The sequence below is a fragment of the Eurosta solidaginis genome, chromosome 4 (assembly GCF_040869045.1).
Source record: "Eurosta solidaginis isolate ZX-2024a chromosome 4, ASM4086904v1, whole genome shotgun sequence".
Taxonomy (NCBI): Eukaryota; Metazoa; Arthropoda; class Insecta; order Diptera; family Tephritidae; genus Eurosta; species Eurosta solidaginis.
The window spans coordinates 106376708-106399204 of record NC_090322.1 but is presented as its reverse complement, the minus strand read 5'-3'; the positions used below and the strand labels follow the sequence as shown (position 1 = coordinate 106399204).

Genomic DNA, 22497 nt, shown 5'->3' with positions numbered 1-22497 from the left:
TACATTGATTGAAGAGTCTCAGCATGGATTCTGTAAAGGCAAATCTACCATTACCAACCAACCTACTTGAGTTCACAATTCATGTTTCTAATGGATTTATAGAAAATCTTCACACCGATGTTATTTACACTAATTTCAGTAAAGCATTTGACAAAGTTTCCACAAGCTTATCCACAAGCTGGATCGACTTGGCTTCCAACCTGGTCTCACCCAGTGTATATCTTCGTATCTCTGCGGTAGAACGCAACAAGTAAAATACTCTCACATGTCATTAATTTTCCCTCTGGCGCCCCACAGGGCAGTCATCACGGTCCAATTCGGTTCTTGCTATTTATTAATGATATCTATACCACAATAAAATATTCCAAAATTTTAATGTATGCTGATGATGTAAAACTTTTTAGGTCCTATGCGTCTATTGAAGAATGTCCCTTGCTTCAAGCGGATTTAAACTGCTTAGTTGCTTGGTGCAACGCGAATTCAATTCCGCTGAACCTCATTAAATGTAATTTCATGTGCCTCTCTCGGATATCTTTGCCAGCTGCCTCTTACGTAACTGATAAGTTTTGTCTTGTATCAGTAAATTATTTTATTGACTTGGAAGTCACGATGGATGCTAAACTAAGTTTCAACCTTCATATTATGACTACTGCCAATAAGGCTAGAGGTGTTCTATCATTCGTGAAGAGATGACTGTCGGGTTCTTATTATTTTTATTTAACTTTGTATTTTAGTTACTTTGAACTTTGTAATTGTAAAATGTTTTATCAATATTTTAATTTTCAATATTGATTTTTCAATTTTCAAAAATTTTCATTATGGTGAAAAATTTCAAAAGATATTGACGTATATATTTATGCGTATACTTTATTGAATAAAAGTTTCTTTATATTGTAACGAATTTACTTGCAAATCCTCTTATTTGCAATCCTCTGCTAAGTTCGAATCACTAAACTGTTGAATAAATAACTCCAATTTGTAATAATGCAAAATGGCCTTTATTAAAGTACTTCACAATAACACTCAAACTGTGCACGAATAGCTTGCTTAATAACCAAACTGATTGATAGCTCAAATTAAACTCTACTATTCAAAATAATACTGCTCTTGCTCGCTAGATAGCGTCTTAGTCGAAACTGCTTGACAACTAAAATCAAACTGAATTCCAGCGCCTCTACAATTGCCGCCTTTTATACTCTTGGAATTCAACGTTCGCATCTTCTAGGCGCTTCCAGAATCTACTAGTCCAGCAGCTGCATACTTATAGGAGTATCTCAGATATATGCATGTGTTTGTGCATTGACTCTCCGCTGCTCGTATACGTACATGGTACATATATGTAGACGCAATTATTGTTTCGTTTATGTAGATACATAATGATTGAATTATTGATGTGAATTCACGTCACTGCTTAGCATAGGCTTAGAGACGATAGCATCGCTCAGTGCTGCTAACATTCGTTACACTGCCCTCCACCTATGTCTGATCGTCCCGATCAGACAAATCTCTCGATCTAAACCAGGCATCGGCATTTTGGAAATGCAGATGTGTTAGTGAGAGCGCGATAGTCGCGCACATTACTTGATGCATCGGTTTGCTTAGTTCATTCGCTTATTAGCCAGCAACAATACAAGATCGTTTGTTATTATATTTTAAATGCGGAAAATGGGAAGCAAAAGGTTTATACAATTAAATACATTGTATTTGCGCAAAAGGGTTGGTCAACATTAAATATTTTTCGCTTGTGCGCATTGAAAAAATTAAGAAACGATCTTTGCTTGTTGCTTGCTAATAACATTCGTCAACATTGCGAGCGAAGCACACAATCGGTGTTGCTGCGCCAAATGCTCAGTGACTACTAAACTAAAGAGAATAACAATATGTGTGAATTGAGTGTGCACAATTGTGCTACTAAATTCCGATGCCTGATCTAAACGCTGCTAGCATCGCCAAATGTACCACTCTTCCATTTCGTTATTTCACAATTGCTTGTATGCGGTAGATGACATCACTGATCGTCTTCACAACTCTGTACGGGCCTTGCAACTGCACCGATATTTGGATGGAACACCTTTCCGCCGGTGAGGGTTGTATAGCAGTACCAAATCTCCCTACCGGAAACCTTCCGAATTATTTTCCGTGTCGTACCTGTGTTCCATCTTACTACTATTATTCTGGATCGTTCTCTCGCACTCTGTTGCTTGGCCAATGAAGAACTACTTTGTAGAGCTTGTTCTTGACGGATTGGCTTCACATACAAAGTATCGTTCCGATGTTTCCCAACAGAAGTGCGCGCTGGCTTGAAACCATCCTTGCATTCTTTCTGAAAAATTCTTTCAGTCATTTTAGTGCATCCATTAGGGTTTGTCGATGCCGGTATTTTTCTCGCAAGTACTTTTAATTTCGCTTTATTTGGCACATTCATCCATCAACCTTTCCTTATGACTTTTGTAGCCGTGAGTCTTCTCCACCAGCACTCGCTTACTGCTGAACCCTTTTTCCAAACTGAAGTTAAGTGGCACATCTTGGTTCTCATAATGCATCACCCTTCTATGCATATCGATCTTGATGTCATGGTTAACCAAGAAATCCACTCCCAATATAACTTCTTTTTGTGTAAAACCATGACCTTCTCAATTAAGACTTCACAGATCACTTCTCCCCGGACTTGGTTATACTCGCCAGTGACCGTACGCAACCTCGCTCCAGGTAACGGTTTTACTTTCCTGTTGACCAAGTCAGATCGGATCAAGGAATGAGATGCGCCCGTATCTACAGTCAGTACACGCTCCTTGCCATCCACATTCCCTCTGACGGTACGACTGCTTGATTTCCTTCCAATTTGCGACACAGATATCACAGGACATTCAATAGCCGGGACAAGTTTTCGTTCTTTACATCCGACACGCTCTTGCTCATTTCCTCCACCTTTGCGTTTACGGCCACCCCCATTGTTGGAACTATTAGGACCAAGATCGCAATGACGTGCAATGTGACCGGACTTCCCGCATTTGAAGCATTTGATAACTTTTTCACTCCGCTTTTGCGATCCTTTCAGCGCCTCCAATATTGCGTCTACCCACTCTGGCCTTTCTACTTCCACACGGCGTGTTTTGAAAACTGGCTTACATAGAAGCGACGCTGTTTCCTGAATTAGAGCTTGTGACACCGTTTCTGCGAATGTGGGTTTTGGGTTTGCATATGTCGCTCGCTTCGTTTTTACGTCCCGTATGCCGTTTATAAAACTCTGGATTTTTACCCTCTCGGCGTATTCCACGGGTGCGTCCGCATTTGCCAAATGAGCCAACCTTTCAACAACCGGAGCAAACTCTTGCAAAATCTCATTCGCTTTTTGGTAAAGGTTTTGCAATTCTATTTGATACATCTGTTTCCTGTGTTCGCTTCCGTAGCTTCGTTCTACAGCAGCCATCAATGCGTCATAACTGTTCCGTTCGTACTCTGGAATAGTCTGTAAGATTTCCGCGGCAGGCCCTTTCAGTGCCACGAACAGAGCTGCAACTTTATCTTCAGCATTCCATTGGTTCACTGCTGCGGTCTTCTCAAACTGTAGCTTAAAGACCTGAAAAGGAACAGAACCGTCAAAGGATGGTGTCTTTACCTTTGGATTACTCGCTGAAACTGTTGGGCGATTTATTTGCAACTCCTGTATACGACCTCTCAAAGCTTCTATCTCGGCATCCATTTTGTCCTCGAGCTGTACAATTTTTGTATTCTGTGCTTCTAACTGCGAAGACATTTGTGCCACCTGCAATGATAAGCGCTCCTCTTGTGCTTCCATCTTGGATGTAATCTGTGTCGACATTTCTTGTGCTTCAATCTTCGATGTTATTTCTGACGACATTTCTGCAATACGTGTCTCCTGTGATTCCATCTTGGATGCCATATACGTTTTCTGTTCTTCCAGTTGAGTTTCCATCTTGGATGTTATACGTGTCTCCTATGATTCCATCTTGGATGCCATATATGTTTTCTGTTCTTCCAGTTGAGATGCCACTGTCGATGTTTGAGCAGATATTGCAGCCAAAATCATGTTCAAGTCTGTGCTCGTAACTGTCTGCGTAACTGTCTCTTCCATTTTTGTTGTTTCCTCGCCATCAAGATGAAAGTCATACTCTTCCACGTCAATTCCTTCTACTTCCATTGCCTCTCGTAGCCGTGCCTGAAGTTCAAGTTTAACGCCGCTTGTATTCAATCCACGGCTCTCCAACTCCTTCTTCAGTTGCTGGATCTTCAATTCACTGAACTTTGCCATGTCCTTGTTGTCCTCTGGAATTTATTCAACAATTCCTCTTCTGACACCAATTGTAACGAATTTACTTGCAAATCCTCTGCTAAGTTCGAATCACTAAACTATTGAATAAATAACTCCAATTTGTAATAAAGCAAAATGGCCTTTATTAAAGTACTTCACAATAACACTCAAACTGTGCACGAATAGCTTGCTTAATAACCAAACTGATTGAAAGCTCAAATGAAACTCTACTATTCAAAATAATACTGCTCTTGCTCGCTATATAGCGTCTTAGTCGAAACTGCTTTTCAACTCAAATGAAACTGAATTCCACCGCCTCTACAATTGCCGCTTGTATTCAATTTCAACGTTCGCATCTTTTAGGCGCTTCCAGAATCTACTAGTCCAGCAGCTCTCAAACTTCTCAGCTGTAACTACAATTGCACAATTTTATAGTTTTTCTCATTGCATACTTTCAGGAGTATCTCAGATATATGCATGTATATTTGTTGAAAAAATGTTTAAAACAAAATCGGTTTTAAATAGACAAACTATGTCATAGCGGCGAAAAGGCCAATAAATGTGAACTTTGTGATAAGCGATTTATACATACTGCGTACATAACCCAGCATATGTGTACTCATACCGGTGAAAAACCATATAAATGCAAATACTACAAACGGTGCTTTGCTACAAGTGCACTGAATTTGAATTTACGTCTATATCTGGGTGATAATTTTGTAACGAATTTACTGCAATTCCCCTTATTTGCAATCTTCTGCTAAGTTCGAATCACTGAACTGTTGAATAAATAACTCCACTATTCAATAATGCAAAATGGCTCCGCAAAAGCAATTAAACAACTTTTAAATTTAACATTGCAGCACGTTGGTGCGCTAAGTGCCCTCAAACGCCCGGTTGAATTTTGGGACGACTGGCTTGTCCATTTGACTGTTTTGAAACTAGCCTATGAAACGCGAAAACAGTGGGAATTATCGCTTGTAGCCGACGATGTGCCATCGTTTACATCGCTTCGAGATTTTTTGGAAACGCGAGCCCGCTCTTTGGAGATGGTGCCCGCTGCCGCAAACGCACGTACAACTGCAAAGAACGTTTTGCATACAACATGCAACCAATTAGTACCAAAAAATCATCCATCATCAAAAACCGCTAAAACCACATCGTATACATACTGCAAAGGTGAGCATCGAATCTACACTTGCGAAAAATTCAACCAACTCGACGCGAGAGCAAAGCTATCCACAATCAAATCAGATGGTGCATGTCTAAACTGCCTTAGTAAAGGACATGTTTTCGCTAACTGCCGCAGCTCGCCATCGTGCCCCATATGCCAACGCCGCCACCACACGCTTCTTCATGCTGGGCTCAATACAAACGAGGCAGCTCCTGCTATGCAAAATGCCGTCCAAAACAACGTAACGTCGCACAACGCCGGTGCTGAACGCGTAGTATTACTAGGTACTGCTGACATTTTATTGCAAGATAACTCCGGCCGCTGTCAGCCAGCCAGGGCACTGTTCGACAACGGCTCACATGCTTCGTTCATCACGGAGCCCTGCGTTCAACGACTTCGTTTACCACGAAATACGTCATCAGATTGCGTCACGGGTATTGGATCCGTACAAGGAGGTCGCACAAAGGGTGAGGTCAAGTTATCCATAGCGCCAAAGTCACTAATCTCTAAATTTCACGTGAGTACGCTTATTTTATCTAAAATTACTAACGACCTACCAACAAACGCCTTGTCCGAATCACGGTGGCCGCATGTCAGTGGCTTACCGCTTGCTGACCCTAACTATTTCAAACCTGGTCCGATAGATGTCTTGATTAGCATGGACGAAATGGACAAGTTTTTACTCGACGGCCTAAAAAAGGGTGAAAATGGCACTCCGATGGCACAGAACACCGTGTTTGGGTGGGTGCTGTTTGGGAACGCGACTCCCCCACAAATAAAACCCCGGGTAATCTCAACGCATTATTGTAATACACAACTAACTGACCTCCTCGCTAAGTTTTGGGAGCTGGAAGAGCTACCACCTAGAAAGTTTTACACGCCCGAAGAGTTATATTGTGAGAAGTTATTCGACGATACAACACAGCGCGCAACTGACGGCCGATTTATTGTACGTTTACCGCTAAAACCCGAGGTGTTAATTGGTGAGTCGCGTAACGCAGCCGTTCGGGTAACGCAGACCTTCACGAAGAGTACTGCAAATTTATGAAGGAGCTTCTTGACTTGGGTCATATGGAGCTAGCTACTCCAACAACGCAAACCGCATACTATATGCCACATCACGCCATGGTAAAAGAAACAAGTTCCACTACTAAGCTTAGGGTCGTATTCAACGCGTCAATGAAGACGTCGTCAGGGCATTCGTTAAACGACGCGCTAATGGTTGGCCCTCAGCTCCAACAAGATCTCTTCCTGATCTTAGTCCGCTTCCGCACCCATCGCTATGGTATAATTGCGGACATCGAGAAAATTTATCCACAGGTCTACGTCGATAAACGGGACGTCGACTATCAACGCATTGTATGGCGTGAGCATTCATCGCAGCCAATACGCGACTATCGTCTATTAAGGGTTACCTATGGGGTAGCATCCGCTTCTCATCTCGCTGTCAAATCGTGTCATCGCGCGGCACAACAAGCTGGCGCGTTATATCAAAATATCGCAAATATCGTTACGTCGGATTTTTACATGGATGACTTGCTCTCCGGCTCCGACTCTTTCCAAGAACTGACAGCGCTTCAACGTAACATTTCACACGTCTTATCTCAGTATGGATTCGAGATCCGGAAGTGGGCAACAAACTGCAAGCCATTGAGACAACAGATGCCGCATGCGTCTACACAGGTGTCCCATCTCTTGGCTGATGGAAGCGATATCCGAACTCTAGGATGTATTTGGCACACGGATACCGACTCTCTTGCGATAGCCTTCAATATAGAGCCACTCCAGTGCGAATTAACAAAACGCATTTTTCTCTCCGATACCAGCAAGATTTTCAACCCTCTCGGCCTCATATCTCCATGCACCATTCGCTCAAAAATTTGGTTGCAAAGAATTTGGCGTTGTAATGTCGATTGGGATGAGTTAGTTCCGCCTGAGATAGCTACAGATTGGTTAACGCATAGAAAAGAGTTGGCCATGCTTTCATCGCTGAAGCTAAATTGCTGGCTTGGTACTAGTCCAAACGCCGACACAGAGTTCCATGTTTTCACTGACGCATCAGAGGCTGCCTATGCAGCCGCTATCTACTGTCGCACTCAGTCATCGGACGACGAGATAAACGTCGTGCTCATTGCTGCGAAAACTAAAGTAGCTCCGCTAAAAACAACTTCGTTACCTCGCCTGGAACTCTGCGCAGCTCATCTAGGCGCTAAACCCGTCCGCCTAATTCAACAAAGTTTTGGTCACAAACTTGAAAAGCTGTACGCGTGGTCAGACTCAACGATAACGTTGGCATGGCTGCAATCAAATCAAAATCGTTGGGTAACGTTCATTGCAAATCGTGTAGCCGATGTACAAGAAGTCTTGCCGTCATAGCATTGGAGACACGTCATCTCAGAGCATAACCCTGCAGATTGCGCTTCTCGGGGTCTCACACCCTCACAGCTCCTCGATCACCGCTTATGGTGGCAGGGGCCACACTGGTTATCGGAAACCGATCGTTTTTGGACGCAGCACATAACGAAACATACTACGAATTTGGAACTGAAATCAATCAAAGCTAGTTCTCATGTAACGCAAACGCACGAAGATTGGGATTTACTAACGAAATTTCACTCTTACAACAAACTCAAACGAGTGACTGCACATATAATTCGCTTCATAAACAACGCTCGCATATCTGCTCAGAAGTCGAGTGCACACGAACGGCTGTCCGGACCGTTAACATGCTCTGAAATCCGCAAAGCCGAATTATCTTTGGTAAGGTATTCCCAAGCTAACGTTTTCCAACAAGAAATTTCTAATTGCAGGTCAGGGAAGCCAATACCGATACGTATTAGCCTCGTTCGTCATCAGCCGTTTTTAGACGACGCTCGCATTTTACGAGTAGGAGGTCGAATTAAGAACGCATCGTACACGAACGATATAAAACATCCGATAATTTTGCCTAAAAATTCACCGCTCGCTAAAGCAATAACCGCTGAAACTCACATCGGTATGTTGCACGCTGGCCCGCAAATGATGCAAGCTGCTATACAACGTAAATTTTGGATCCCTGGCATTCGCAATTTAGTTCGGGGTACATACCGCCATTGCGTACGATGCAAACGCTTGAACCGCAAACCGCTACAGCAGCAGATGTCCGATCTACCACCTAGTCGCGTTACGAGTACGCGATGCTTCCTTCAAAGTGCGGTCGATTTTGCCGGCCCATATAACGTAAAATTTACTCATGGTAGAGGCGCGAAATTAACAAAGGCTTACATTTGCTCATTTATATGTATGAGCACAGGCGTCATGCACCTAGAATTGGCCGGAGACCTCACGTCTGCAAGCTTTATCGCCGCATTCAAACGTTTCACCAACCGAAGATGTCAGCATATGTTCTCCGACAATGGCACGAACTTTGTCGTTGCCGAAAGGGAGCTACGTGTCGCGTTTGAAAGGCGCGTTAACGACGACAAGTTGGCATCTTACTTCGCCAACACCCAAGTCACCTGGCATTTTAACCCTCCAAGCGCTCCACACATGGGCGGCTATTGGGAGGCTGGAATTAAGCGCATAAAGCATCATTTAAAACGCGTACTATACTCCGCGTTACTATCTTACGAAGAGTTTTCAACAGTCCTAACCTAGGTGGAAGCATGCGGCAATTCTCGACCACTCTGCTGGATACCTTCTGACATACAAGACTTCGAAGTGGTAACACCTGGGCACTTTATGATCGGCGAACCAATAAAGGGGTTACCGGAGCTTGACACAGAACCTTTCAAGGGCAACCTTCATCAGCGGTGGCAAGCAATCACAGCAATAAAGCAGCACTTCTGGAAGCGATGGCGAGACGAATATCTCGCGAATCTTCAGCGACGATCGAAATGGGTTCGTCCAACGCAAAACCTACAACGAGATGATGTCGTAGTTATACACGACAACAACGCTCCGCCCACTAAATGGAAACTTGGTCGAGTTCTCGACAGCTATACCGGCTCAGATGATCGCGTACGAATTGTCAACCTACGAACATCCGAAGGAGAGCTGCTAAGACCTATTGCGAAGCTATCATTATTACCAACAAAAACAGACATTTTTTCACTTTGAATTTTATTGATGTAAACTTTAAATGCTTTGTACCTTTTTCTAATTTTGAACGGTCGTTCAAGGCGGCCGGCATGTTTGCGCCTAATTGGCATCTCTATATGTAATCATATCAAACGTTAATTAGTGGCATTGGCAGCACTGCCTGTCAGCTGTCAATGGCTACTTGCGTTTATCTTCAAAGTAATTAAACAAAGAAAAATAAGTGGAAGTGTTCTTTATAATCGGCTATAATCCTCGCGTAAGTAAAACTTACAACCCGCAACCCGCATTTTAACACTAACACTGCTATTACAACTCCTTTCGGTATGTTTGAATTCATGAGAATGCCTTTCGGACTTAGAAATTCTGCACAAACCTTTCAAAGATTTATAAATGAGGTAGTAGGTGACTTAGATTTTGTATATGCTTACATCGACGACTTACTTATTGCAAGTAAAGACGAAAAACAACATTTAAAAGATTTACGGTTTAAACATTAAACCAAGTAAATGTACTTTTGGTGGACCAAGTATTGAGTTTTTAGGACATAACATTTCTGGAACAGGTATTCGACCTTCCGATGAAAAGGTATCAGCTATTCGCAATTTCGAACGTCCAAAATCAGTTAAGCAGGCACAGAAATTTATTGGTATGGTAAATTATTATCATAGATACATTCCAAAACTAGCAGAATTTACAAACAAAATTTATGATCTAATTAACAAAGTTAGTAAGAAACGTGACAAAACTTTGGTATGGGACGAGAATACGAATGAAGCTTTTGAAAGCATTAAAGAAAAATTTGCATCTACGATATTGTTAAATCATTTTAACAAAGATGCTAAATTATCTTTAACTTTAGATGCATCTAACACAGCGATTGGTGGCGTTATACAACAAAATTACAATAGTAAAACTGAACCCATTGCATTCTTTTCTAAAAAACTTTCTCCAACTGAAATTAAATATAGTGCTTTTGATAGGGAGTTATTGGCGATTTACTTAAATATAAAACATTTTAGATATCTTTTGGAAGGACGAAAATTTACAGTTTATACGGACCATAAACCTTTGACTACTGCTTTAAATTCAAAAACAGAACGAAGTCCTAGACAAACGAGACACTTGGAATTTATAGCACAATTTACTGATGACATACAATACATTAAAGGAAAATCCAATGTTATAGCAGATACGCTATCTAGAGCTTTTGAGGTTAATGCAATATATAATACAGAACTGAATTTTAAAATTTTACAAACTGAACAACAAAAAGATGATGACATAAATCAACTTGTATCTGATTCTCAATATCTAAATTTAAAACTAATTAGTATTCCCATTTTAAATTTTAATATTTGGTGTGAAATTTCAGGAGAAACTCCTAGGCCATTTGTACCGAGTAATTTGGAAAAAACAGTATTTGATATTTTACATGGAATAGCGCATCCGAGTACAAGAGCTACACGACGGCTCATAGTTAAAAAATATTATTGGCCTAGGGTGTCTTAATTGTCAAAAGTCTAAAGTTTATCGTCATATAAAATCCCCTGTTGTCAAAATTCAAATTCCAAGAATAGATTTGAAGACATCCACTTAGATATAGTTGGACCATTACCTATTTCAAAAGGACATCGCTATATTTTAAAGATTATTGAAAGATTTACCCGTTGGCCTGAGGCATATGCATTAAAAGATATTTCAGCAACTACAATTGCAAATAAGTTTTTTAGAGAATATATTTCTCGGTTTGGAGTTCCGTTAAAGATAACAACTGTAGTGGAATTCACTAACTTATAACGATGCTATTTGTCAAGATTTTAATTAACGATTTTGTCGCTTGCCTTATCGATTATACTATTCACTAACTTAGTTTTAACGACTCGCAATAAATGACATTTAAAATAGTAGAAAGGTGGCAGCACAGCTTAACGAAACCTAAAAAATGCGAAAAGCACAAAAGGAATGCCAAAAATAAACAAATTCCATATACTAACTGCTTTTAAAAGTCATTATTGTACATGCTTTTACCTATTTTAACAAAAGGAAAGTAAATGCAGAATAAATTTTTTTCTCTGTTGATATCGCAGTTATTCTTGTATCCCTTAATTGACCATCAAGTTGAGAAATAATATCATGAGCCAAGTCTGGGGTTATTCGGTACAGCTTTCGAAACTCCGTTGCATTCAGGTGGAATGGGTTATCTACTTCTCTAAGAAGGCGTCTGTCCACTGGCGATGGACTCAGTAACCCTTCATCTTGTGATAAAACGTATGCTAAGTACTCAAATGCCATTTGATTTATAAATAAAGCAACTTTTCGTGTTTGAAAGTTTTTAATTGAAGTTCCGATTTTTTTTTTAAGTAAAATTGGCCGAAATGTAGATTTAATGATTTTTAACGCAGCCAATTCACTTGCCGTTTATTTAACAACACAGCTGATCGTCGATTAACGAATATCGATAAAAAATAGTTACTGAATAACGAAATCGTTATAGTTATCGATTCGCAAATAAAGCGATGGCAAATATCGTTAAAAAAGTTAGTGAATTCCACTACTGATCAAGGTAGCCAATTTACATCGAAATTGTTTTTAGAGTTAACTATTTGGTAGTCACCAAATTACAACATCCGCATATCATCCTCAAGGAAATGGTATGCTTGAAAGGTTTCATAGACAATTAAAGACTACTATAATAGCTAGAGAGGACACAAATAATTGTTATGACGAGTTACCTGTCATATTACTTGGTTTGCGATCTGTTTACAAAGAAGATATTTCGGCTACACCAGCGGAAATGGTTTTCGGTCAGAATTTACGTTTGCCAGGGGAAGTTGTTGTGCCATCAGCTAAAAATATCTCATCAACTGAAATTTTAAGTAATTTACGTGAACATTTTCGAAAGATCTTCAAACTTGTAAATTTGCATTTGTTCGAGTCATTAATAAACATTCATTACAACAACCATATGAAGGACCTTACAAAATTGTGGAAAAAGACCAAACATGTTTTAAACTTGAAATAGATAATAATCACCCCTATCATGCATTTCGATTACGTTCCCGCTCTACGCTCCGCCGGAGTCGAAAGTAGGTATCATGCGTTGCAATTGGATTGAAAGAAGAAGAGGAAGAGCTATAACTCTTTCGAAACCAGCTGTTTGCCTTGAAATACGTGAAAATGGAACATAACAAAGCAAAAATACACATATTAGTGCTGTTTAAAGAAAATAAATAAAAGTAAAATTTTTATGGTTTGCTGGGTTGAGCTTATTGGTCGTCTAAATAAGCAAAATTTGTTTTTGTTTGATTTGCTTCAACGCGTTTCAACGCTTCATGCGTCACCCTCAGGAAGCTATTTATTGAAATATTTTAATAGTTTAAAATTTTTTTAACAACAAACATGAAATTATTACTTACATTGATTAATTTACATAAATAGTATCACATTTTTTTACACTGTGTACAGAATACATATATATTAATGTTGACATTTACTCGTTTTATTTTCTTTTCGCACAACCGCAGTATAGACATTACTTATGTTGTTTATATCTTCTTTGAAGTTCATTACATTGTTTATCTTTTGCTGTATTCTTAAGCTCTCTAAAATTAGTCTTGTCTTTTCTCTTTTTTCTATATCTAATATTTGTGCATTGTCAAAGTCCGCTATATGGTTACTCTTAGTCAAATGTTGCGCGAGATCTGTGGTCATTTTCTTGTTTTTTGCATCCGCTCTGTGTTCGTTTAGCCGTATACCCAGTTGTCGCTTTGTTGTGCCCACATAGTACTGATCGCATTTTTCCTCATCTTTGCCGTTGCACTTTATTTGGTACACTACGTTATTTTGTTGCTCTTTTTCCACTTTGTCCTTTGTTTTGGTAAAAATATGTCGTATAGTGTTGTTAGGTCTGTGGGCGTAATTTATATTTTGAGATTTTATGGTTTTTTGGAGTATTTTGCTATCCGTTAAGCCCGGTATAAATGTTACTCCGATAAATTTTTTGTTTTTTTCCCTTTCACAATTAGATGTTTCCTTTTCCTCTTTGCGTATTTTTTCCTTTGTATTTTCTAGAAGCCTGTCAATGAGCTTCTGGGGATAGCTGCTTTTAAATAAAATACTGTTTATAATGTTTTGGGTTTCTGCCATGAACTCGATGTCTGTAAGCGTTATGGCTTTCCTAATAAGGCTTGTCGCTGTATTTAGTTTTTGATTGTATGGATGGTTCGAATGGTAGTTAATTATTCTTCCTGATGCAATGGTTTTTGCGTACCAATTCGTTAATAGTTTTTTATTATTTCTAATTATTTGTAAGTCTAGGAAGGCTATTTTACTTTCTTGCTCTTTTTCTACTGTGAATTTTAAACTATTATGCTGTGCGTTCAATACTCTTAAAATTTCTTCCACGTCCTTTCTCTTTATGATAGCGAATATATCATCTACATACTTATTTATGTATTTGATATATATGTCATTTGCGTTAAGTTCAGCTATGCTGTCGTCAAGTATTTTGTCCAGTACTATGTCGGCTATGGTGGGAGATAGTGGATTACCCATGGGCATGCCATATATTTGTTGATATATTGTTGACTGGTACATGAAGTAATTGTTTTCTCTTAGACAAAATTCGAGTATATTTTGAAATCGTTTCTTTGTAATTTTTGTATGTTTTTCCAACTCTGACCACTTTTTCATTATTGTATGTATTGCAAAATGTATCGGGATGTTTGTGAACAGTGAAACTACGTCAAATGATATGAGGATTTCGTCATCTTCTATATGAATATTTTTAAGTTTGTCTTTTAATTGGAATGAAATTTTAATATTATATTCGCCAGAAACTATATTTTTGAGTATACCCCCAATATGTTTGGATAAGTTGTAACATGGTACTTTTGTCGATGATGCGATTGGTCTAAGGGGCATGTTTTCTTTGTGTATTTTGGGAAGACCGTATAATCTCGGTGCGATGGATGCTACACTGGACAAGTGAAATTTTTCTTTAATGTCAATTTCGTTTCTTTTCAGCATTTCGCTTACAATTGTGTTATTTTTCCTCATAAGTTGTTGTGTCGGGTCTTTCTTTATCGTTTTATACACTTTTCTGTCACTTAATAATTCATTCATTTTCTTTACATAATCGTTTCTGTACATCAAGACTGTTTTGTTCCCTTTGTCAGCCTGAGTTAGAACTATTTCCTCTTTATATTTTGATATGAATTTTTTCGTGTCTTCATATGTTTTCATTATAAATTTGTCTTTCGGGTTGTTGCTGAGCCTTCTTTGATAGTTATTAATTTCCATTGCAATGTTGCTTCTTGTACTATCTTTGGTTCTGTCATCTTCGATTTCCTGAACAGCCTGCTCTAGTTCTGCGATGATATGCAATGGTGAAAAACTATTTTTGGACACTGGTAGAGCAAATTTTGTGCCTAACGAAAGTAACCAACGGTACTCTTCTGGTATTTCAATTTTAGTTTTATTTATAAACCAGTCTTCGTTAAATCGAATCCCAAATTGTTGTATCTTTTTAGAAATTTGTCTTTGTAGCTTTTTTGATGCGTTTTTTCCATCATGGTATCGATGTATTTGATGTAAAGATCTGGTTTTTCTACAATGTTATTGTAGTCTGCTTCTCCGAGCGTCGTTTTCAGCGAGTCCTTTGTGCGTTTTAGATCCTTTTCGATTACTTTGATAGTTATATTTGTTTCCTTGATTTCCAAATTTAAAATTTTTCGTAGAAAGCATTCCTCTATTTTTTCAAAACTGCGACGTGTTGTCTCATTTTTAAAACAATATAACAAAGACTTTGTCCTACCTCGAAGGTGTGTTGGTATAATTCCATAGCTTTTGCAACCAAGTAGAAATTTTAGTCTTCCCTTCTGTCTCAAGATTTTTTTAGAATTTTTATTGAACTGTTTAATTATGGACTGGGTTTCCTCATTGTGATTGATTTTTATGTAACGAAAAAAATGTTTCATGTTTGTTGTTTGTTGCGAGTTTGGATAGTGTTGGTTTTTCGGATTTGCTCACCGATGTTGTATTTTGAAGAGTTTGTTTGGACCAATTTTAAATCTTATGGTTTGCTGGGTTGAGCTTATTGGTCGTCTAAATAAGCAAAATTTGTTTTTGTTTGATTTGCTTCAACGCGTTTCAACGCTTCATGCGTCATCCTCAGGAAGCTATTTATTGAAATATTTTAATAGTTTACACTTTTTTTAACAACAAACATGAAATTATTATTTACATTGATTAATTTACATAAATAGTATCACATTTTTTTACACTGTGTACAGAATACATATATATAGGTACCTTAATGTTGACATTTACTTGTTTTATTTTCTTTTCGCACAACCGCAGTATAGACATTACTTATGTTGTTTATATCTTCTTTGAAGTTCATTACATTGTTTATCTTTTGCTGTATTCTTAAGCTCTCTAAAATTAGTCTTGTCTTTTCTCTTTTTTCTATATCTAATAATATCATAAAATCTCAAAATATAAATTACGCCCACAGACCTAACAACACTATACGACATATTTTTACCAAAACAAAGGACAAAGTGGAAAAAGAGCAACAAAATAACGTAGTGTACCAAATAAAGTGCAACGGCAAAGATGAGGAAAAATGCGATCAGTACTATGTGGGCACAACAAAGCGACAACTGGGTATACGGCTAAACGAACACAGAGCGGATGCAAAAAACAAGAAAATGACCACAGCTCTCGCGCAACATTTGGCTAAGAGTAACCATATAGCGGACTTTGACAATGCACAAATATTAGATATAGAAAAAAGAGAAAAGACAAGACTAATTTTAGAGAGCTTAAGAATACAGCAAAAGATAAACAATGTAATGAACTTCAAAGAAGATATAAACAACATAAGTAATGTCTATACTGCGGTTGTGCGAAAAGAAAATAAAACAAGTAAATGTCAACATTAAGGTACCTATATATATGTATTCTGTACACAGTGTAAAAAAATGTGATACTATTTATGTAAATTAATCAATGTAAGTAATAATTTCATGTTTGTTGTTAAAAAAATTGTAAACTATTAAAATATTTCAATAAATAGCTTCCTGAGGATGACGCATGAAGCGTTGAAACGCGTTGAAGCAAATCAAACAAAAACAAATTTTGCTTATTTAGACGACCAATAAGCTCAACCCAGCAAACCGTAAAATTTTTATATTATTATTTTTATTAAACGTAAGTATGGAATCCTTATCGGCGGCGATGTTACTGGTGGTATTACTGCTGTGGTGAGAATTGAAAGGAGAAGATTGCGAGCTATGTGCGATCCCTTCCAGATGAATGACGGACTGTAAGTAATTGCACGTGAAAGTAGACAATTTTCTTTACAATTTGTTTACTTATTTAGATTCAAAAAAAACTTTCGTCTGAATAAGGACGCATTCAAGTATGTCCTAGATACGTTTGCGGAAGAAACGATGGCAAGTACTTTGTCCTCGTTATCTCCGCTTAACATTGTAGTATCCGCTTTAAGATCTTTTGCGGAAGGCAGTTACCAGCATGGAGTTGGCGCAGACTACAATGTTGGAATGGCATAGTCAACCGTGTCAAAGTGGCTGTCAAATTTTCTCGAAATAATGCAGCGGAAGCTATGCCCACAGTGGATAAAATTCGAGCAAAATGAAATAGAGAAGCAGGAAGCAAAACAAGATTTTTTTACGAAGGCTGGTTTCCCAGGTGTTATCATGTGCGTTGATGGCACGCACATACAAATAATCAAGCCATCCGATGAACCTTTCCTTTATTACAATAGAAAAGGATTTTATAGCATCAATGCTATGGTGGTGAGGATTGTATTTCATGAAATCAATTCCATAATTGAAAATTTAATTTTTTAGGTGTGCGATCACAAATTACGAATAAGAAGCATTGACGCTAGGTATCCTGGGTGCAATCACGACGCTCATGTATGGGGATTGAGCAAGCTGAGGTGCTATATGGAACGACGATATCGTGAAGGTGAAAGGAACACATGGCTGTTAGGTATTTAGTTATACATATATGTACGTTTCTAAGACAATTTAAAATAGTTATTTGCTTTTTTTCAAGGCGATGCTGGATATCCATTACAACCTTGGCTAATGACTCCGTATCGTTCCGTAAGTCAAGGCAGCCGGCAAAGTAATTTTAACATGAAGCACTCCAAAACTAGAAATATTATAGAGCGGACGATCGGAGTTTTAAAGAACCGCTTTCGATGTTTGTTGGGAGCTCGAGAGCTGCATTACTCGCCTCAAAAAGCGAGTCAAATTATAAATGTAGCTTGTGCACTACACAATATTTGCATTTTCTACAATGTAGAAGATTTGAATCCGATAGAATTTGATAATGAAAGCCGTCAAGAGGAAGAGGAAGAGGAACAAACCAATGACCCTGAATTTACTTCAACAGCAAATCGTATTCGTGACAACATACTTTCTTCTTTTCAAAGTGTATACAATTTTATTTCAATATTTCATGTTTTTCTTTAAATTCATTTATCTATGTTAATTTAAGAATTAAATTCAGTACATATGACATTTTGTTACACAAAAAAATGGCATTCAGTTCATTTCTCAAGTTGCTTATTAAAGATAATACAAAAACAAACAAAAATCAGGTATACAATTATTCCGAGTCTTCTAATTCATTAAAGATAATACATAAAAAAAAATCAGGTATACAATTATTCCGAGTCTTCTCTATAGTTGGGATCTAGTTTTAGCATTCGCATTTTTATTTCCACATTTTCTTTGAACAGGTTTTCCTTTATCTTGTTGTGTCGTTGCTGCTCTTGAAACTGCTTTGCTGCTCTTGAAGCTGCTTTGCTGCAGTGTCTGCGATAACTTCTAGAGAGCGGTTCATTCGCCGCAAATATGTCACAGTTTCCTTCATTTTTCCATCGACAGCTTGATAATGTTTTTTTGTTTCGGCATAAAATTCTTTCTGGAGATCTTGTTGCTCCCTTAGTAACGATGCAGCGCTCTCCTTTTCTGTTCTTCTTTCTCTGTTATGGCTGCTAGCTCTGCTGGTTGAAGGCACATCGTCTGAATGTGTCGAAATGTCCATTTCGGAGGTCCGGTCGGCGTATTGTGCACTATCGCCATAATCGTAGGTATTCCTTATTCCACTTGTACACCTTTCCAACCCCGTTAAAAGCACAATTTTCTCCTCAAGTGGACTTATACGTTGTAAACGACATTGCCCTCCCCCTGTGCTCATCATTTCCTTCTTATTGCTAGTTAGCTTTCATTTGATATAGCACTTCCAGTCAATCCAAACCTGTAACAAAACGTTAGATTTTACAAATTCGTTTTCAATTCAATTAATACCTTACCTTTCTCCATGCATTAGAGTCTTTTGATGGTGGACCAAGTGCATTTAAATTAGATGCTACCTCTTCCCAAAAATCCTGCACATCTTCCTTCGGAGGCTGGTGGAAACCGTTGGCTATATCTGGCTTACTCTCCATCATATCTGCCAATTTTCCATATTGCTCTGCTGTTGTTGTTTTTGACCTGAAAGCATATCAAAAAACATCATTCGAGCGCAAAAACTGGAAATAGCGTGAGTGTTACAACTTTTAAATACAAGTTTTACTTAAATTTTAAGAAAATTAAAAAAAAATAACGCAAATTAATAAAATTTGTGCAGTTAAATAAAAAAACAAAAAGTTTTCCACCAACAAAATTGCAACTTAGAAAAACGGAGCTACGATCGAAGTGCATGATAGGCAGAATTGTAAATTTCGAAGTTGAACTGAACGGAAACGGAACGCATGATACCAAAGTTGCCAAACGGAGAAAATTTCGATTCAAGAAATGCATGATAGGGGTGAATATTAAAACTATTCCTATTGATAGATTAAAACCTGCAATAATTGAAACAACAGACACAAACAACACCAAGAATTTACATAAAAAGAGAGTTACGTTCAATTTGTCTAATGTTAAATTTTCTTGAAGGGGGAGTACGGTAGGGTTCTTATTATTTTTATTTAACTTTGTATTTAGTTACTTTGAACTTTGTAATTTTAAAATTTTTTATCAATATTTTAATTTTCGTATTTCAAAAATTTTCATTATGGTGAAAAATTTAAAAAGATATTGACGCATACATTTAGGACTATTCTTTATTGAATAAAAGTTTCTTTATATATAAAATTAAGAGTGGTTTCAATCACCACAATGGTCTAAAGAATTTAATGAACCTTATGTAATCAAAGCCCTTTTTACCACATTAGTTAGACCGATACTAGAATACGGATCAAAAGTCTGGAATCCGCGATATCAAGTTCGTGCAGATAGGCTTAAGTCAATACAGAAGCAATTTTTACTTTTTTCTTTAAGGAATTTTCATTGGGACTCTGCGTATAATCTTCCACCTCATACTAGTCGGTTAAAGCTAATCAATCTTCCAACTCTCGCTAGCCGTAGAGAAATGCTAGGCGTATTATTTATGGCTAAAATACTGAATGGACAAATTTCTAGTCCCTTTCTTTTCAACGAAGTAAACTTCAATGTCCCATCACGAGCGTGAAGACATTACAAACCTCTTCTTTTGAGACAGTGCAGAACTAATTTCGAATTAAATGAACCTTTTCGGTGTTTGTGTCATGATTTTAACTCTCATTCGATATAACGGATTCACTTTTTACTATAAGGAAAAGTGTCCTATCCTATCTTAACTCGTAACAAAGTAAAATAAAAATTGTAAAAAAAATCTTTATATGCTAAAAGCGTTAACTTATTTAAAAATTTACTATATGTATAATTTTCAACTGTTATGTATATGAGTATCAGCTGATGATTTTTATTCTGTAGCTAGACAGTTTTAGATCTCTACGTTTAACAAACCTCCGCCTATCAACAACTCGGCAAAAACAAAATCCTTTCGTCATACGGATGCGCCCTTCATGTCGGTTGGGCGGTCTTTGGAGGGTATTTCACAATCCATAGTAGAAATATTTATTGGCTTCAAATCCGATTCCGACAACAATCGGATTTCATGACACCCCAGATTAACGAAGATTTCATCGAATTTAAAACAATTACTAACTCTTTAGTGAAATTTTTTGTTGCTATCTAGAACTTCAATTGCCCTATTTATATCAAGAATACACTCAGTAAAGGAGTTTAGCGCTTCAAAAAAAATATCTTGCGGTGTCCCATACACAACATCTTACAATCGCACCAAGTATGTATTTTGTTTTTATTTATTTATAGTCATATTGTTCAAAATACCGAAGTTGCACTTTCTAAATAAATCTTTCTTTATTTTCTCAAAACGTTGAAGTAATCACTTTTCACAATGCAATGGTTTTGAATTATTGACTCTGATGGTTCGTTGTTTGAGCTGCAATTTAGAACGTGCTTTCACTATTTATTAAATTAATGCAAAAAAGTTATGATAACCTTAATTCATATAACTTTTCCTTATAGATTGTTGGGACAATGCAAGGCAGCATTCGGGATCTAGAGGTTGAAAGTGATGACGACATCATTGAATTCGATGAGAGAAAATCAGCCAACTCCAAAAAAAAAGCAAAATCTAGTGGAATTTTGTCATATTTTAGGGGAATCGTTGGCTCGAAAATATTATCTAAACCAGATTTGCAACCGGCGCTTGAGAAAATGCGGGATCATTTGATATCGAAAAATGTAGCTGCAGATATTGCCAATCAATTATGTGAATCCGTTGCAACTAATTTAACCGGAAAATCAATGGGAACATTTGACTCGATTGCATCCCTAGTAAAAAATTCTTTGACAACTTCGCTTGTGCACATATTATCACCAAAGAGGAGAATAGACATTATTCGTGACGCTTTAGAAGCAAAAAGCGTTGGAAGACCATATACAATAACGTTTTGCGGTGTTAACGGAGTGGGAAAATCAACAAATCTTGCAAAGATTTGTTTCTGGTTAATTGAAAATGGCTTCAGTGTACTAATTGCAGCGTGTGACACTTTTAGAGCGGGTGCTGTAGAACAACTTAGAATACATACGCGTCATTTAAATGCATTACATCCACCGGAAAGTCACAATAATCGAACAATGGTTTACCTTTATGAAAAAGGTTATGGAAAAGATGCTGCAGGAATCGCAATGGAAGCTATTAAATACGCCTTTGATAACTCTATTGATATTGTGCTTGTGGATACTGCTGGTCGCATGCAAGATAATGAACCGCTTATGAGATCATTATCAAAATTAATTAAAGTAAATGATCCGGATTTGGTTTTGTTTGTGGGTGAAGCGTTAGTAGGCAATGAAGCGGTTGATCAGCTTGTCAAGTTTAATCAATCTTTAGCCGATTATTCTGCAAATGAAAATCCTCATACAATAGATGCAATTGTTCTTACAAAGTTTGATACCATTGATGACAAAGTGGGTGCAGCCATATCAATGACATACGTTACTGGGCAGCCTATTGTCTTTGTTGGAACCGGACAAACTTATTCAGATCTTAAAGCTTTAAACGTCAACGCTGTCGTACGTGCACTTATGAAATAAATTACTTACATATTTTTAAGGTAAACTATGTTAATTCCGTGTAGATGGTCATTGTCATTTGCATAATTAAACAAGTATGTACATTAGGTTGAGGCGTTGTTTATGATTATTCCTTTTGTTGGTATTACCAAGAAATTATCATACGAGATTGATCTAAAGTGCATTTCAAGTTCGGCAAAATACGCTTTGTATAGAACTGCCCAATCAATAGGCGCGACCACTTAAAAATTGTAATCAATATCCTGGAGGAGGTGTTAGAGGCGTTTGTTGTTGTTGTTGTAGCAATGCTCGCCCCACCTAATATTCGCGACCGATCACAAATTGTCATCAATATCCTCTAATGGGAGTCCAAGGAAACTTGCCGTTTCGACAGGGGTGGACCATAAAGAAAGGGGTGTTAGAGGCGTTGGTTCTACATTACAATTGAAGAGATGGTT

At 37.8% G+C, this 22497-nt stretch overlaps 1 protein-coding gene and 1 long non-coding RNA gene across 3 annotated transcripts in view; both read left to right on the top strand.

The window, feature by feature from the left end:
- Positions 1–22146, top strand: part of SrpRalpha (signal recognition particle receptor alpha) — a 44430-nt gene extending 22284 nt beyond the window's left edge. Inside the window, exon 3 of one of the 2 annotated variants that reach the window (XM_067782384.1) lies at positions 20987–22146. In XM_067782384.1, coding sequence (XP_067638485.1) covers positions 20987–22060 — 1074 coding nt within the window. In that variant the 3' untranslated portion in view covers positions 22061–22146. Of the gene's footprint in view, positions 1–5136; positions 9908–20986 lie in introns of those variants that run through there. The other variant, XM_067782382.1, reaches the window with a different exon arrangement.
- LOC137250100 (uncharacterized) lies at positions 16051–20977 on the top strand. The gene is made up of 3 exons (XR_010952722.1): positions 16051–17350; positions 17405–17549; positions 17616–20977. It is a non-coding gene; the product is annotated as an uncharacterized lncRNA (long non-coding RNA).
- Positions 22147–22497: the final 351 nt, after the last annotated feature.